This window comes from Cyprinus carpio, chromosome B20, assembly GCF_018340385.1.
Source record: "Cyprinus carpio isolate SPL01 chromosome B20, ASM1834038v1, whole genome shotgun sequence".
Taxonomy (NCBI): domain Eukaryota; kingdom Metazoa; phylum Chordata; class Actinopteri; order Cypriniformes; family Cyprinidae; genus Cyprinus; species Cyprinus carpio.
In genome coordinates, this window is record NC_056616.1 from 13,848,548 (window position 1) to 13,864,893 (window position 16,346).

Sequence of the window (16,346 nt, forward strand, 5' to 3'; positions counted from 1 at the left end):
AAGCCTCCAAAGAAAAGGATGTAGAAAGAGAGGAGAGAGTCAGAAAGAGCAAGGCGGTAGTCGTAATGACATGTATTTGAAGTGCTGGAGTGAAGCCAGAGCAGGCTAGCAGCGTGCTGATGACATCAGCCTCCCCTCCTTCTATTTTGCCATTGAAACAAACGCTCTCTTCACAGAGTGAGAGCAAGAGAGAGGGAGGGTGACGGGAGAGTGAGAGCCAGCGCCAGCGCTGTTAAACCATACGGAGTGAATGAGAGCAACCGTTTATCCTCTGAGCTCTAGGACCCATCGTGGACAGGAAGAGTTACACGAGTGAGGGAGCGTTGCTACTCTCTGCTGGGAGTCCATCCTCACCATTCCCTCATTCACTCAGACGCTCACACATTCTCAGAACAAAGTTTCCCCATGCAGCATTCCGGGCTGGATGGAGCGGATGATACTCCCACAAGCAGTCTGAGGAAACAACATATTCATGTTTTTGTTGATTGTCTTGTCGCGATTCGTCTTGCTTGAGGTGCTTCCACTCTGTTGGATCCTTATGGGCCTCTCAGAGCCCTGCAGCTGATCTGAGGGTGTGTGTATGTGGACGAGCACACGTGTGTGTCACTGTGCGTTCAGCAGCATGCGCTTCTTCACAAGCCCAGGCAGAGGCTGAAACTTTGCCTGCCTGCAGACAAGACGGGATGCGCGGGTGAGTGCGACAGACGTTTGGAGTGCAGAGCCAGCAGGACTGGCTGGAGAAACCAGTGCCTTCTTTTTACCCACAGTCCTCTGGTGGCGTCATGCTGAGTCTGCCGGATTCTGTGTTCTTTGAGATCAGCATCAAGTCTCTGCTTAAGTCCTGGAGTGGGAACTGTGAGTAACACACTCTGATGAATACACCATGTGCTTTATTAAGATAAAATGTCCAGCTTTTTGCGTATATAGTCCGGGATAGTTCATGATGGTTGCTAAAAAGTGCTGGCTGCGACAGGCCTGCATACACACCCTCTCCTCTGCATAGACGCAGATTAGTGTAACTCGATGTTGGTCAATGTTGCTTCAGTTAGTAGTGTCAGTAGAGCACACACTTCACAAAACATATGTCACAAAAAACATCACACAGTCAAAAACACATTTTTATATCTTTCACATCACAAAACTAGATCTACAACACTATATATTCAAAAAACCACCCACACTCCCCCCTCTCGGGTCTATAGGCACTTCTGAACAGTACAGGTTTGTGTGTGTGCAACTGCTGACTCTGTGTTCTGCAGTGTGGCTCTGTCATCGTCTTCTGCTCCTCGCCAGATTCTCCACCTTTTTCTGTCCTCCCTTCGTCTGATGTCCTCTTTGAAGGTCTTGGGTTTCACGTGATGAAGGTCTGACAGCAAAGGAAGTGGCGTGTAGGATAATGGTGGAAGAGCCAGTAAAGAGTCCGATCAATGAAAGGAAACATTAGCAATCCCAATGGAGAAAAAGAGGAATAGGATCGTAATCATACATGCATGCATAGTGATGTAGATGCGCACACACGTATATGCAACCACTGGCACATAATGTATTTCTTAGGAATATACTTTGTTTTTGTACCTATTTTTTTTAGGACTGTGCTGGAGTCTTCTTCTTGAGGTTGTCTGAGTCTGTGAATGTGTGTTTTTGGAATTAAATGTAATGATTCATACATTCACATTAGTTATAGATTTTTTAAAACCATTTTATTTGATTTTATTCACAAGGTTAGACTTTAAGTTTTGCCACTTTGCATGTATTATGAACAATGATTCAAAATTTATTTTTGGATCTCTGAAATTAGACAGTGTTGCATCTGTTATTAACATGCGGTTCTCAGTGAAGTGTGATTATTAATTTTGTCCCTAGTTATGCAGTTTTCCACTTTGCATCTCACACAGATGCTTGAGCAATCCGTCCTCTTTGTGAGCTTGTGCTTTTTAAAATGCAGCTGATTCATTTCCGGATGTAGATGGAGTTCTTGTGGATTATTTCTCTGTGTCATTGAGCAGGAGTCATGTGCTGCAGGTCCAGCTGAAGTTAAAGAAAAATTCTGCATTTCATATCCAAAAAACACTACTTTTGAGCACTTTCTGAAACTCACTGCTATGGTTGTGCTTTCCATTAGCATTAACATCCACTGTTTTTTGGGTTTATCATATTTGGTGAGATGTTTTCACTTCACAGCTCATAGTCACTGTTGACTTGGGTTAAGTACATCAACAACTAGTAACGTCCAGCACCATTGGAGAGATGTCACTTGGAGTTGGCATGCAACAGTAAGTCTCTCTCGCTTTTCCTCCCTCCAGTGTTGGTGACAGTTCCCGTGCATTGGGCCTCTCTGTTCAAACAACGAGGAGCGAGAACTAGTTTCAAGAGCTGGTGACATCCAACTGAACCAGTGGAGTTTTCCACTCTTCCCATTGCCTGTCTCTGCTTAGAAGTCAGGCCCAAGACATAACTTTATGTCTCCAAATAAGAGCTACATAAAAGAGAAAGCTGTAGATGAATTCTGTTGAAACTATCTGTAGGTCTGCAGAGAGACTTGATCAGAGAGATCAGTGGAATCTGGGCATGTTGAGACACTGCAGAAATAATGTTGACACTTTATTAGAACCATAGCAGATTAATCTCTCCCTCTTTCAAACACACAAACATAGCCCTTTTAAACTTCATCATGCATTAAGCAGGTGTAAGACCACCACAGATGATTCAGAGAAAGTTTTGGTTGAAATGGCTGCATTTTTTTTTTTTTTTTTTTTTTTTTTTTTTTTGCAAAAGGAAAGTGTCATAACTGTATTTTCAGCATTTCATCAAGGGGCCCAGTACTGTATGGGAAGTCTTTAATTTCCATTGGACAGTAGCTTGGGCGGTTATGAATCATTACATCCAGAATAATTATTACATAATTATTTAAAGTGATTAGTCCTAGAAAACGTACTGTGTTGTTCTTTCAGACATATTGTTTTTGCTTGGCTATATTAATGCATTCTTTATTTGTAAATTTTACTATGGTTAATAAGTGGACTGTAATAGAGGTCAACCAATAGTGGATTTTACCAATAGCTAGGTTGGACCACACTGGCCGATACCGATTAATCAACCGATAGTTTTTAAAATGGATACCATACGAAAACTAAAACAGTGCTTTACTATTTTTAGAAAACCAGTAGCAGTACTGAACCATACTTTGTAAATGAATAAACATATTAATATTAATTATTATATTGATCATTAAAGTTATTTCATAGTTTACTAATGTTAAAAAAAGAAACTTTAAAATTTAAAAATGTAGCCTATTAGTAATAGTAAAAGTTGAAATGAACACACTAGGAACAATACTTCTACAGCTTTCATTAATATTACAAATGGATTCTTACTGTTAATTATTACCATTTTAATTTAATCAGTCATGCTTAAAGATGGCCATCTTTAAATATCTACAGTACACAAGGCCATAGCATTAAAATTACATACATATATTATTGATATTGTATGTGTATTCTCGCACTTTATTTGCTTCTATTTTAGAACACCCATGATTATCTAATCAAAATAATATATATATATATATATATATATATATATATATATATATATATATATATATATATATATATATATATATATATATATATAAATCCCTATTCGCACGGGATTAGTATTACCTGGTGACCTCTAGTCATTTGTAATAATTGCAGAGGTTGTCTGTGATCTTAATCCCATGCAAATCGGCCATGTATGTAATTTGTAAAGTAAAAATTCCCCCGCAAATGACCTACCACTTTTTACTGAAAACCGAGGTCCTGTGCTAATATTAGTTCCGTGCGAATCGCCATCTCTGTGATTTGGCCAGCATTTGGCAGGTCGTATATCATTTTTCAAGGTTTTTGTTTCCTGTGTGTCTTTTTATCCATCTTTCACGAAGAATGGAGCTGCATTGGAGAGTTTGGTAGTATTTTGGGTGCTGTCATATCACTACACCATACAATTTGCAGAAAGATAAAGCTGAAAATGTTTTGAGGTTAATTTGTTACAAATAAATCAATCATAAAACTCGAGATATTATTTTAACTTGGTGAAATGTAAATGACACAGCACACGAGACTATATTAGTTTCTTTTTTTTAAATCCATCTAACCGGACCATAATGGGACTCTCAAAGCCTTGACATCCGGGTATCCGGGAGATAAGTCAGTAAATTTGAGCAAAATCACAGGCTTCGCTTATCCCGTACGAATGCACCACAAAGTGCAGCGCTGCGTTTAGGCGAAGTCACACACCACACGCGTCACATTCAATTCAAGCAGCAGTCTAAAAAGCAATTTATTTAATCACCAAATGGAGTTTGTTTCAAGACTGAACAATGTGGCATAAATGAGTTTGAAGTTTGGTGTTTAAAAAAACAGAGCAAAGGGAAAGAGAAAGTGCAATCTGTATTACAGCTCTCTATATGAAGCATACAGACTGTATTAAAGCAACAGATAAGAGCACATACATATTTTATAGCCTAAGCTGAAGTCATTATGTACATTAACTATGTACAAATATAATGTAATTTAATGGAAAACTATGTGAATGTCGCTCTGTTCCACGGCAGGATTTTCTGTCGGCTGCATTTAAATGTACGTTTGAAGTTACCCACTCTGTGTAGTAAGCAGTGTCACGTGTAAAAACAAACAACACGTGCTGTTAGTGATTTCGTACTGTATAATGGCAGCGGACCCTTCTCAGCCACTCCAGCAACGGACGCAACCCGGAAAACTATCGGCATGGATTTTTGCAGATAAATGATAGTTCCGCCAATCAACTATCGGTGCCGATTAATCGGCAAAACCGATAAATCGGTCAACCACTAGACTGTAATGGCTGCTTTCACAATCACCAACAAAAGTGACAATTGTATTAAAATGTCGGTGATCTTAAAAAGGTGGCTTAGCAGTTTTGCCGACTGCTTAAAGGGGTCATATGATGCGATTTCAAGTTTTCCATTCTCTTTGTAGTGTTACAAGCTCTTGATGCATAAAGAAGATCTTGTAAAGTTGCAAAGATTAAAGTCTCAAATCCAAAGAGATATTCTTTATAGAAGTTAAGAGTCAACCACACCCCCCTAAAATGGCTTGTTCTAACACACCCCCACGTCTACGTCACAATGTGGGAAGATTTGCATAAAATGTTCACGCAAAGTAAGAAGGCGTAACTTTTATTCTCGCTGTTGCCACTGCTGCCATGTTGTGGAGTCGCTGTGTGTTTCATTGTGAAAGCGAAACTACTTTGTTTGGCCTTCCAAAAGGGGACACAACTAGAAATCAGTGGTTAAGTTGTATTTTAACACTGTTCCAGAATAAGTTCAACCCAAATATTCAGATGTGTGCTGCGCATTTTATGTAGGATAAGGACTGTTTCCTGTGTGTCTGTGGCACAAAGGCTTTCTATAAAGTTGGGCAGTTCCAACTTTGCAAGGACAGTCTGGCGCTTCTGACTCACAGCCTGTAAGTACGTTTTTTATATTTAAATAATTTGCCAATGATGATTCAAACGTGAGTTCTGAGCAGTGTAGAGTAGCGCTTGTTGTTTGTTGTTTCTCTGATCACAAATGCAGACATGGTTTTATGTTTACGTAGCACGATACGCAACGCAAGGCATAAAAAGACAGTATCAGTCATTATAATCAGTAATTATGTCCCCACTGGATGCAACAAATGCCTCGTTTGTAATGGGATTTATTGGTTTTGTCTCGTCTAGTGATGTCCATATAACAAATGAATCTTTCTATTTAACAGGATCTTCTTAGTGAGCTGGTCACACCAGTTCACCAAATCGAACTGAATCGTTTGAAATGGTTCGCATCTCCAGTACGCACTAATCCACAAATTACTTAAATTATTCAGTTTATAAACATGCCTGACACTTCCTCTGATGTGAAAATAAACCAATATCCCGAGTTATTCAGTTACTCCTAACAGTACATTGACTGAACTGCTAAAAGAGAACCGATGATGGGATGTGCACGAGCAAAGCAGCTGGACTGAGTCTCATCCTTCTGGGAGTCAGCATCACAGTATGTTAAGGGGTCACATGCTTGAGGCATTCGGCCAATCACAACGCACTGGATATCTGGCCAATCAGAGCACACCTCGCTTTTTTAGAACTATGAGCTTTGTAAAAATCGATGCGTTTCAGAAAGGTGGGGCATAGAGGAGAAACAATAATGTACATTATATGGAAAATGTGTTTTTTTTTTTAACCTTAAACTGCATAAACACATTGCATTACACCAAATACACAAAATAATGTTCTTTTTAGCAACGTCATGTGACCTTTTTAAGCATGTTTTGTAGAGTTTATTTACCTGTTTTTAGCTAAATACCTGAATCATAACACATCTGGTTTAATAGCATTTGAAGGCAGAAATTTAAAGGCATCTCTTGTGCCCTGATGAGTGTTCAGTTTAATTATGGCCACATTAGCGCAAGAACACGTTAAATATGTAGAGCATTTATTTTCCTGTGTTTGCATAGTTGTTTCTTGTATTTTAGATTGGTTTGGTGGAGTGCAGAATACTGTATAGTCACTTAGAGAATTTTATTTTCACAATTTGGAGTGGAAAATTATCTGTAACAGTTTTGTGGGTATGTGGCATGCAGGTTGCTCCTGCCTCACTTGATGAACTTTTAGGAGACTATCAACTTTTCACTCCTGAGTGCGGTCTTTGGTACCTAAACTGCGTCAAGCATGTCATCACACACTCCTGTGATTTAGTGCAGTGATCACCTCTGGCTGTGTCAGGCTTCGGCTAGCTGAGCATAATGTAGATGGTGATGTCATTGAGGTTATTTGATCTCTGTGTGTGATCAGCCTGCTTTCTGTTGGACAGACCACATCCACATGTCTCTGTCCTGGAAATCATAGCGTTTGTGTGTGTGTGACTCTGTTTGCATCTCACTTACCCAATTAAAGCCCTATTTGGATGGGACTTGTTTCCCTGAGGAATTTAGGTAAATCTGAGTTCTGCAGACATGCGACTCCCAGAGACATACTAATTTAGTTTTGAATTGTCTGTTTTTCTTTTTAAAAAATTTGGAGTAAGTTACCTACTATTTTTCAGCTAACGAAATCACAAGATCCTACTGTATGTTTAAAAAGGAAAATTATTTGTGAATCTATTTTAATTGTGAAAAAAACAACATTGAATAATGTAAATGGACATTTTCAAATTTTGCTTTGATCAAAAATATTTAGTCTGCTACATATTGATCTTGAGCAAACTGCCCTTAAAAGTCCATTTATTTTTGCAAAGAATCAGTTGAACCAAAAATCAGTCTTAATAATGCATTCAGTGAATTGGTCAGAAATTATGAAACTATTTAAAAAAATCCCAATCTAGTAATAATCACAAATGACTTTAAATGCCATCTAATGTAAATTAATTGATCTGAAATTACTTTTTTTTTTTTTTTCTTTTAAAAATCTGTTTAACCAAAAATCGATCTTAATGATTCATTAAATTGGTCTGAAATAATAAACTGATTTCATCACTGATAATCAATCACAAATGACACTAAAAGGTATGTAATAAATAATCTGATGAAAGGTAGCTGATACGAGATGGTTCTTTTCAGTGAATCAATTGAACTGATTCATATTTGCATCCTAAGTATTTATGATTGAATTGATTTCAAATGCTAAAAAGATTTTTAATCACAAATGACAAGATATGTCATTAAGTGTGACTCAAAAGTCTTTTAGGCACTAATCTTGTCCGAATGGCATTTCTGACAGTAAGTGGGAGTGCTAAAGCACACAGTGCTCAGCTGTGTGAGTTCACATGCATTCAGGGAATCATGTCTTGTGTAGCTCAGAGTATCAGAATGTCCTAGCGAGCAACAAACAGACTATGCATTAATGGTCCCTGTGTGTGACTTCATTCCATGTGACTGTCTGCCTCACTCTGAGGCACAAATGTGTGCTATGGGGTCAGCAATGCAGCCCAGTGTGTCACAAATTATCCAGCACATCCTCTAGAGGAATGAAGAGAAAGATGAACAGAGAGGGAGACTTGCATTTTTCCTCCTCACTTCTTTTGCTCATCCTTTCTTCATCACTGAGTGGAAAAGTACAAACAATGTTAGAATGCCCATCAGCAGGCCCACGGGCCAATCAGATATAAGGCCTGGGTACCCTGTTACACTACCGGCCAATGAAAGCTGGCAGTGTGACATCATAGGGATGGGGTGGTGTTGCTAAACAGGAAACAAAGAGTGAGTGTTTGTACATAGACAAACAAACACGCAAACAGCTTTGGGGATGGAGTCTTGCGTGTCTCTCTCTCTCTCTCTCTCGTCCTCTGAGTGCATGTATGTTTTTGTTTTATTATTGTGGGAGATCTGGGAGTTGCTAGGTGTGACCCTGCTTTCTCTGAAAAACTCATTCAGTTTCACAGAGATTTTTTTTTTGTTCATCCTCCTATTATTGTTTGAACTTCTCTCGCCTCATCATGGTTTCTCCAGCAACCTGTGGGAGACAAGGGCAGGGATTTCCTGAGCAGAGTTGACATGTGCCACACACACACACACACACACACACACACACGCACACGCACAGTTTTTCCAGTCTTTCTGCATTCATGTCATTCATGATTGAAAAATGTGAGTTGTACCTTAATCCACACATGCAGTCTTTATCTGTGCTCAAGAAAAACAGGGTGTCATTGCACTCATTGCATTTGAATGCTTTAGAATTTCAGACTACTTAGGACTGAGCATTAAATCAAATTAAATCTTTTTATTTTATTTTTATTTGTTTTATTCAGTCAAATGCTTATGTATTGTAAATTTATTTTAATTTATATTTAATTTTATCTTTTTTATTTGTTTGTTTTTCAATTGAATTATATTTAAAATTCAATGAAATACACTGCTTATACGATTTTTTTTTTTTTATTTATAAGTGCACAATGTTAACAAAGCTGATGAGTATGTGTGTTAAATAAACATGTTCTCGGTATTGATCAGAATAATAGTGATGAAGATTTTTTGCATTTCTGTATGGGTAAGGTTTAGGGGTAGGGGATAGAATATAAAAATTTTCAGTAAAAAAATCGTTACGGCTATGGACTGTTCTCATAAAACACAAAAACCCAACATGAGTGTTTGTTTGTTGGTTTTTGGCCTTTTTAAAATAATGAAACAATCAGTCAAATTAAGGAAATGTGTTCGGAAAAATAAATAGCCTTTTATTGACAGCATGTTGACTTTTAATGTGCTCAGACGGCTATAAGTAAGCCATTCATAGATGAGTCTAAAGTCTGAAGTCTAAAACTGTTTTTTAATAGTGCCACAGAGTCACAGCTTAATTTTTTGAGAGGTTCAACATAGCAACGTCCAGCAGTAATTGTAATAAGATGTTTAGCTGGAAGCTAACTTGTTTGTCCCAGACAATGGCAGACAGGCATTGGGGCGGCATATATTGTACTAGGGATGTGGTTTAGGGTGAAAGATCAGTTCTGGGTTGTTATAGTTACAAATTAATTTAAATTTCAAAATTTGTGTGCTTTTTCTTTTGAGATAGCTCTTTAAAATGTAATTATCAGCAACTTGATCTGATCATATTGTGATGCACACAACTTTCAATCATTAAAGAACTCCTTAGACTTTTAATGCCAAAAGAATTACATTTTGTCTTTTCTACTTGAGCACTTCATAACCTTTTTTTTGTGCATTCAAAATGCTTTGTAATGCTACATAACTGTCTCTCTTGTTTGACAGCCTCTGTCCCTGTAAACAACAGCAGTGTGAGTAGGCGAGGAACATCCCCCTCAGCCCCTGCCAGCTGGGAGAAGCGTAGCATCCACCCCTCCACCATGTCCAGCATCACCATCGACCCCGAGCTCAAGCCCGGGGAGTTTGTCATCAAGAGCCTCTTCGCAGAGTTTGCTGTACTCGCTGAGAAGAAGATCGAGGTGGTCATGGCTGAACCACTGGTGAGTATTGCCCAAAATTGTATACAGAAAACTATTTCTATTTCTAGCAAATATAAAAATGCAGTAATTAAAAAATAATAATAATAATAATAATGGTGGATCCTATGAAAATGTCATCAGGGATGGTAAAAAAAAAACCATTCATGCAGAAACAAAAACTTTTACATTTGAGCTCTGGTAATATAAATAGATTGCATTGCATTTAAAATAATAATTTTTTAAAATTATTTTATTTAGGAAGGATGCATTAAATTGATAAAGTGACAGTAAAGACATTTAAAATGAAAGATTTCTGTATCAATTAAAAGCTGTTCTTTAGACCCTTCTATTCATCAAAAAGTCCCCAAAAAATATATACAGTATTTGTTTGCACTGAAGCACAACTGTTTTCAACATTAGTAATAATAATAAATGCTACTTGAGCAGATTTCTGAAGGATCATGTGACACTGAAGACTAAAGTAATTATGCTGAAAATTCAGCTTTGCCATCAATAAATTACATTTGAATGGTAGTGCAGGGTGTTGATATGACAGTGAAATGGCACTTCATGTCCAGAAGTTTGCAGAATCCTGGTGAAGATGAGTTTTGAGTTACCCATACCCTCAGGGATTGAGGTGAAAGGTCAGTAGTTGTGCTTCGAAACCATGTTGGTTTATTTTGTGAAAAAGAGAGGCAGTTGTGTGCTTTTTCAAAGGTTGTGTCTGAACAGAACACACACATACACTTCCCCATGTATTCCCGGAAACAGAAGCAGGGGTTTGGATTCTTGGAATGCTGTTCTGTTGGATTCTTCTCAGAGCCCCTCGTGCTGAAATACACACATTCTCTCTCTCCAGATTTGTCCTTAAATGCTTCCTCTCTGTGTTCCCTCCTCTCTCTCCTTGTGTGTTTACTCAGTGGTAGATTGAGCTCTCTCTCAGCAAGAGTTTAAACTGGTAATGACTGCATTAAGAGGCTGCAGAGAGGAGCTGCTTTAGAAAACACTGACGTTCAGCTCTCTGACTTTGAACTTCTCCCTCATAGTAAAGTGTTTGTTCAAATGTAAACCAGATAACAGAGCATTCAAATGCCATTAACCAGGAGTGCTTGAGTCTTTTTACAGTCTACATTAACTACAGAATTACTGAAAATAGACTGAAGAGTGATTCAATTTCTCAGGGCCTGAAATATATGTCTAAAAACTGGGGTAATTCCTCACTCAAATGACTCGCGTTGGGGTATAAATTCACATTAGTGAAACAAAGTCATTCTCAATTTCATCACTGTTTCACTTAACTGCTTTTTATTCAGATGAAAATGAATTTTAATGGAGAATATCTTTAATAGTGTTCAATAGTGTACAAATGTACTGGATACATGACCATTTGTGATGTATATTTATAAATGAAAGAATGCATTAAAAATCACTGTCGAACTTGTGTGATCTTTAATGAAATTATATAATATTATCTTTGTCTGGGGTCAGTAAGATAATTTAATAAATGAATTTTGTTTAGTAAGAATGAATTAAATTGATTAAGTGACAGTAGAGACATTTATAATGTTACAGAAGATTTCCATTTTTAATAAATGCTGCTTTTTTGAACTCAGTATTTATCAATGAATCCTGGGAAAAGAACAACAATTTCAACAAAACTATTGACTTTAAGTTAATCTTTAAATCTGAAATTTTATCAGTTTCTGATGATCCATCTATCATTTATTAATTTACACTGTTCTGTTTGTCTCTCTGTTCTTTCAGGAGAAGCTCCTTTCCCGCTCACTGCAAAGAGGAGAAGATGCACAATTTGATCAGGTTAGTATATGTGTCTCATTTCATTATTTAATAATTTTAAATGTGTGTAGCATATTTCTTTCCTATCCTCTTTGCTTTTCTGTTCTCTCTTACTTTCACTCTCCATCACTCATTTCTGATTAGCGCAGAACTTTTAACAGTAGAGCTGCAACAAAATGCTTTGTTTAGCAAAATGCAAAGCAAATGACACATCATCCTGCAATGGATCCTGTCAGTGCCATTAGGCCTGTGTGTGAGAAAGAATGAGCCAGTGAGAATGTGCTCTGTATGCAGAAAATCACAGCAATATGTGTCTGTGTGTCTCTATCCTTTAGAGTGAGCAAAGTTTTGGTGTGTGTGTGTGTGTGTGTGTGTGTGTGTGTGTGTGCGTGTGCGAACTGGACATTGCCAAGAGCAGAATCGCTGTGTCATCCGCAGCAGTAGATCAGCACAGGCTGCTGGAAGTGTGTGTGTGTGTGTGTGTGTGAGAATATATCAGTTCAGGGTGTTGGAGTGTGTCTGCCAAGTGCCATGAGGGCCGGGAGAGCAGTTACATAACTCCCCTTAACCACATGCATCATCCTGTCCCACACACACATCGCCTGATGCAGGCCGCATATACAGCAGGGTCTAAAAGTCTGGGAATCAAAATCAAATTTGAACCTGGATATAAACAGTTTTGAAATAAACAGAACTTTTTGTTGTTGTTGTTTCAACGTTCTGGGATTATGTAAACTGAATAATATTTATTTCAGATTTTAGATTCTAGATCACTAATGAAATGAGTGAATTTGTACAGAGGGTTAGATGTTCTTTCTTCCATTAGAGCCCAAGATGCTTTTTGGGATCATCTCAGATCATGCTGGAGAGCATGTTGATCAGGTTTGACGATTCGCTTGTGATGTTCCTCATAAGTTGTTTCACATCTGCTAAACTGTGTTGTTTTAGTATTTCTGTACTATTATAGTATTTATGTACTAGTATAGTATCAACGAATATGGTATTCAGCTTTCCTGGTCAGTTTCTGTAACTTTTTTTTTTTTTGAGCAGATTCTTAAAAGACAATCTATGCATGCCATACATACATCACAACCTGCCTTTTTTTTTTTTTCAACCATAGAAATAAATGATGAAAAATTATAAAAAATAATCAGAACACACTTATCCCTACCTGTCCCAAATTATCCCACAAAACTAAGGTAACGGGGAGAAGAGAAATGGAAAAAAAAAAGGGGTGGGGGGAGGGTTGAAATCAAATATTCAATGAAGGTACAGTTTCAACAAAGGAAAGGACAAGTTTCAGTAACTTTATGTACGCTTATAATTGCAGTCCAACTTATTTTCATTTAGTTGCCAAGACAACATTTACAGATTAAGTTTAGTTTTTCATATAATCTTTAGATTTGATTTTAGTTTTATTTCAGGTAATGGAAACTATTTTTTAATAGTTTTAGTTAACTCTGCTGCTAAATGAATACATGCAAATGTTTGTTGCAAATGTGAGGAGTTCGTGCAGCTTGAGTGCAAAAAAATAAATAAAGCAAATGTAAGACAAACTAAATATTATGACTTGTTGAGCAGTTTCTCTCAAATTGTTATGATAATGTGATATGGAATGAAAATTTATTAAATAAAAAAAAATATGTAAAACAGAAGTATTTTCATTTATTATCTCGGACTTTTGGATCCCAGTGTACCTCAGAACATGACTTTTTTTATTTTAACAAGCACACTTTTTCATTCTGCACATTAGTCTTTTTTCCGCAGTGTTAGCATGCACACACTGATTTGGCTATTGGATTTGCCTGTGCCGATTCTCAGGATCTGCATGTTCAGTCAGTGACGTGTTGTGACTGCAGAGAGATCTGCTCTGCTGAATCACACCAGAGTGAACTATACCATCCCTCACTCACTCATCAGCATATACACACTTCTACTCTACTGCCATATCTCAGTGTGTGTGTGTGAGAGAAGCTTGGTGCTGGGTTACTGCAGTGAAAGGTTGAGTAACCACTGGACGTATCATCCTACACCCATGCTGCCCTCACAATAGGCCAGATCAATACCTGACTGCACTCAAATGTGCTGCCATCTCTCTTGCTTCCCTTCCCCTTTCTTTCCATTTTCATCTATTTGTGTGTTGTTCTCCGTTTGGATCCTTCTGTTCAATCATCTTGACAGTGTTTTTTATTCATTAGGTTTTACAGACAAAATAAAATGGCTTTCCTAATTAGAGTCTGTGCTGCAAATAACCATTATTCAGAGGTGGAGAAAGTTATTTATTTTTTTTGCACTGATGAATCATGTACAATAGCCTCACTGCCATCTATTATTTATTATTGCAGTTTATTTGTTTTATTTATTATTTATTATCATTCTGTATTGTGACGTACATCCGAGTGAAACCGATTCAGATCTAAATAGCATTTCAGTTAAATAAGACAAGATAAAACAAAGGTAATAAATGATTAATTTTTTACAAGATCAATAACATGCATTTTATGTCTTTAATACATGATATTTAGTAAATATTTGATTTCATGCGGTGTTTAACCTACATGAGGAGTGTGTCACTGAGCTGTATTATTGTGTTTGTGTGTTACAGTTAATAAGCTCTATGAGCTCCATAGCAGAACACTGTTTGCCTTCGCTGTTGCGGACTTTGTTTGACTGGTACAGAAGACAGAGCGGGACAGAAGATGAGTCATACGAGTACAGACCTCGCTCCAGCACCAAGTCCAAAGGGTGGGCAGACACACAAATATAAATCTTACACAAATACACATCACTGTTTGTTTCTCTTTTTCTTCAACAGATGCATATGATGTGCTTCTTTCCTGTGGTTTTTATTTGGAGTTGATAAAATGTGCTTTTGTTCTAACTTGAATCCCGCTTTTTTGATCTTTCTTTAGAGATGAACAGCACCGGGATAAAGACTACCTACTGGAGCGAAGAGACTTAGCCATAGACTTCATTTTTTGTCTAGTTTCAGTGGAAGTTTTGAAACAGGTGAGGTTTGTATGTTTCATTGCTTAGGTGTGGTGTCTCTGAAGTCAGCGATAGGTGTGTTGTGGCATTGACATGCATAGACTTGCTGAGAGTGTATGAGGGATCCTGAAGTAAAACAGTGACCCTTACATCATCGTTGGTGTTGATGAAATGTTTTCCGTAGATTCCCCTTCATCCCGTGCCAGACGCCTTAGTACAAGAAGTCCTTAACCTGGCATTCAAGCACTTTAAACACAAAGAGGGGTGAGTCTGTATACGCAAACACACACTTTTCTATGCAAATTCTACAGATGTAGCTTGGACAAATGCAAACCTGATGTGAGACACTCAAGTGTGTGTGTGATTTCTGAAACTGCCTATAATTACATCATTTTGCATGTATATACACTGTTGTTCAGAAGTTTGGGGTAGGTCACCAAGGCTGCATTTATTGAATCAAAGTAAAACTTTTTGAATTTTCAGCAGCCAGTACTCCAGTCTTTAGTGTCACATGATCCTTCAGAAATCACTCTAATATATTGATTTGCTCCTCAAGAAACTTTTATAATTGTTATCACAAAACAGTTGTGCCATTTTTGTGGAGACTAGGATACATTGACTAGGAAGTTCAATGGAAAAGCAATTAGGAATCTTTTGTAACATGATAATTGTTTTTACTGATGCTGTTTTTTATGCATTCTTGCTGAATAAAGTATTAATTTCTTTCAGAAAAATTCAAATGTTACAGACCCCAAACTTAACAGGTTTAAAAGTAATTTTGTAATTAATGATTTTCTTCATTTTGTGGAATTTCTTGTGTTACTTATTATTGTCATGGTTTGTTTGACAGGTACTCAGGCCCCAACACTGGTAATGTGCACATCATCGCTGACCTCTTCGCTGAGGTCATCGGGGTCCTCGCCCAATCCAAGTGAGTCCATCTCGAAACCACAAAGAGCTTACAGTGTACCTTCTTTGTTCTGTTGCACATTTTAAATATTCACCTTGACCAAAAAAAAAAAAAAACTTGACAAAGTTGAAAATGATGTACATTCACGAAATGAGTTCAGTCAAATCTGTGGCCTAAAAGTTGTTTTATTTTACGTAAAGTGTAAAGCAGAAGGATGACGTTGATGCTAGCACATCATTTAGATCTCCCATCAGAGTTAACAAAGCCCTCAAACCCCTCTCATTCTGTCACACTAACTCGCCTCGAGCTAAATACAGATGATTTGTACAGTCGCTTTTAATGTTACTGTAATTCTCTGCTCGCCACACGCTAAGACTCCCTCACAGCTACATGAAACTGTCTGCTTAAGCTATAATGTAATTTAGCCCTGTGCTGTAATAGTCAGGGCCTGAAATTGATTTACCACAGTGCTCAACCTCCCCTCCAGTTCATGATTTCCTGTGCGGAGCCACTTTGCCTCGAGGACAGTGTTTGAAGAGGCCGTTTTACATAATATGATAAAGGCATGATGCGCTGCCTGTGGTCCTTGCTTGTTTGGATCTTGCCGGTTTGCATTAATAATAACAAGCTTTTGCTTTTGGGTTTTGTTTTTACTTAAGGGAAACTTAAAATTTTAAACTTGAACAATTATAATAA

The 16,346-nt window shown here is 37.5% G+C and overlaps 1 protein-coding gene across 1 annotated transcript in view; it reads left to right on the forward strand.

Annotated features, from left to right (window-relative positions):
- Nucleotides 1-16,346, forward strand: part of LOC109112907 (protein furry homolog-like) — a 73,613-nt gene that overhangs the window by 14,366 nt on the left and 42,901 nt on the right. Inside the window, 6 exon segments of the mRNA XM_042747192.1 lie at nt 9,762-9,976; nt 11,720-11,773; nt 14,358-14,497; nt 14,665-14,761; nt 14,925-15,004; nt 15,591-15,671. Of these exon segments, the coding sequence (XP_042603126.1) occupies nt 9,762-9,976; nt 11,720-11,773; nt 14,358-14,497; nt 14,665-14,761; nt 14,925-15,004; nt 15,591-15,671 (667 nt within the window).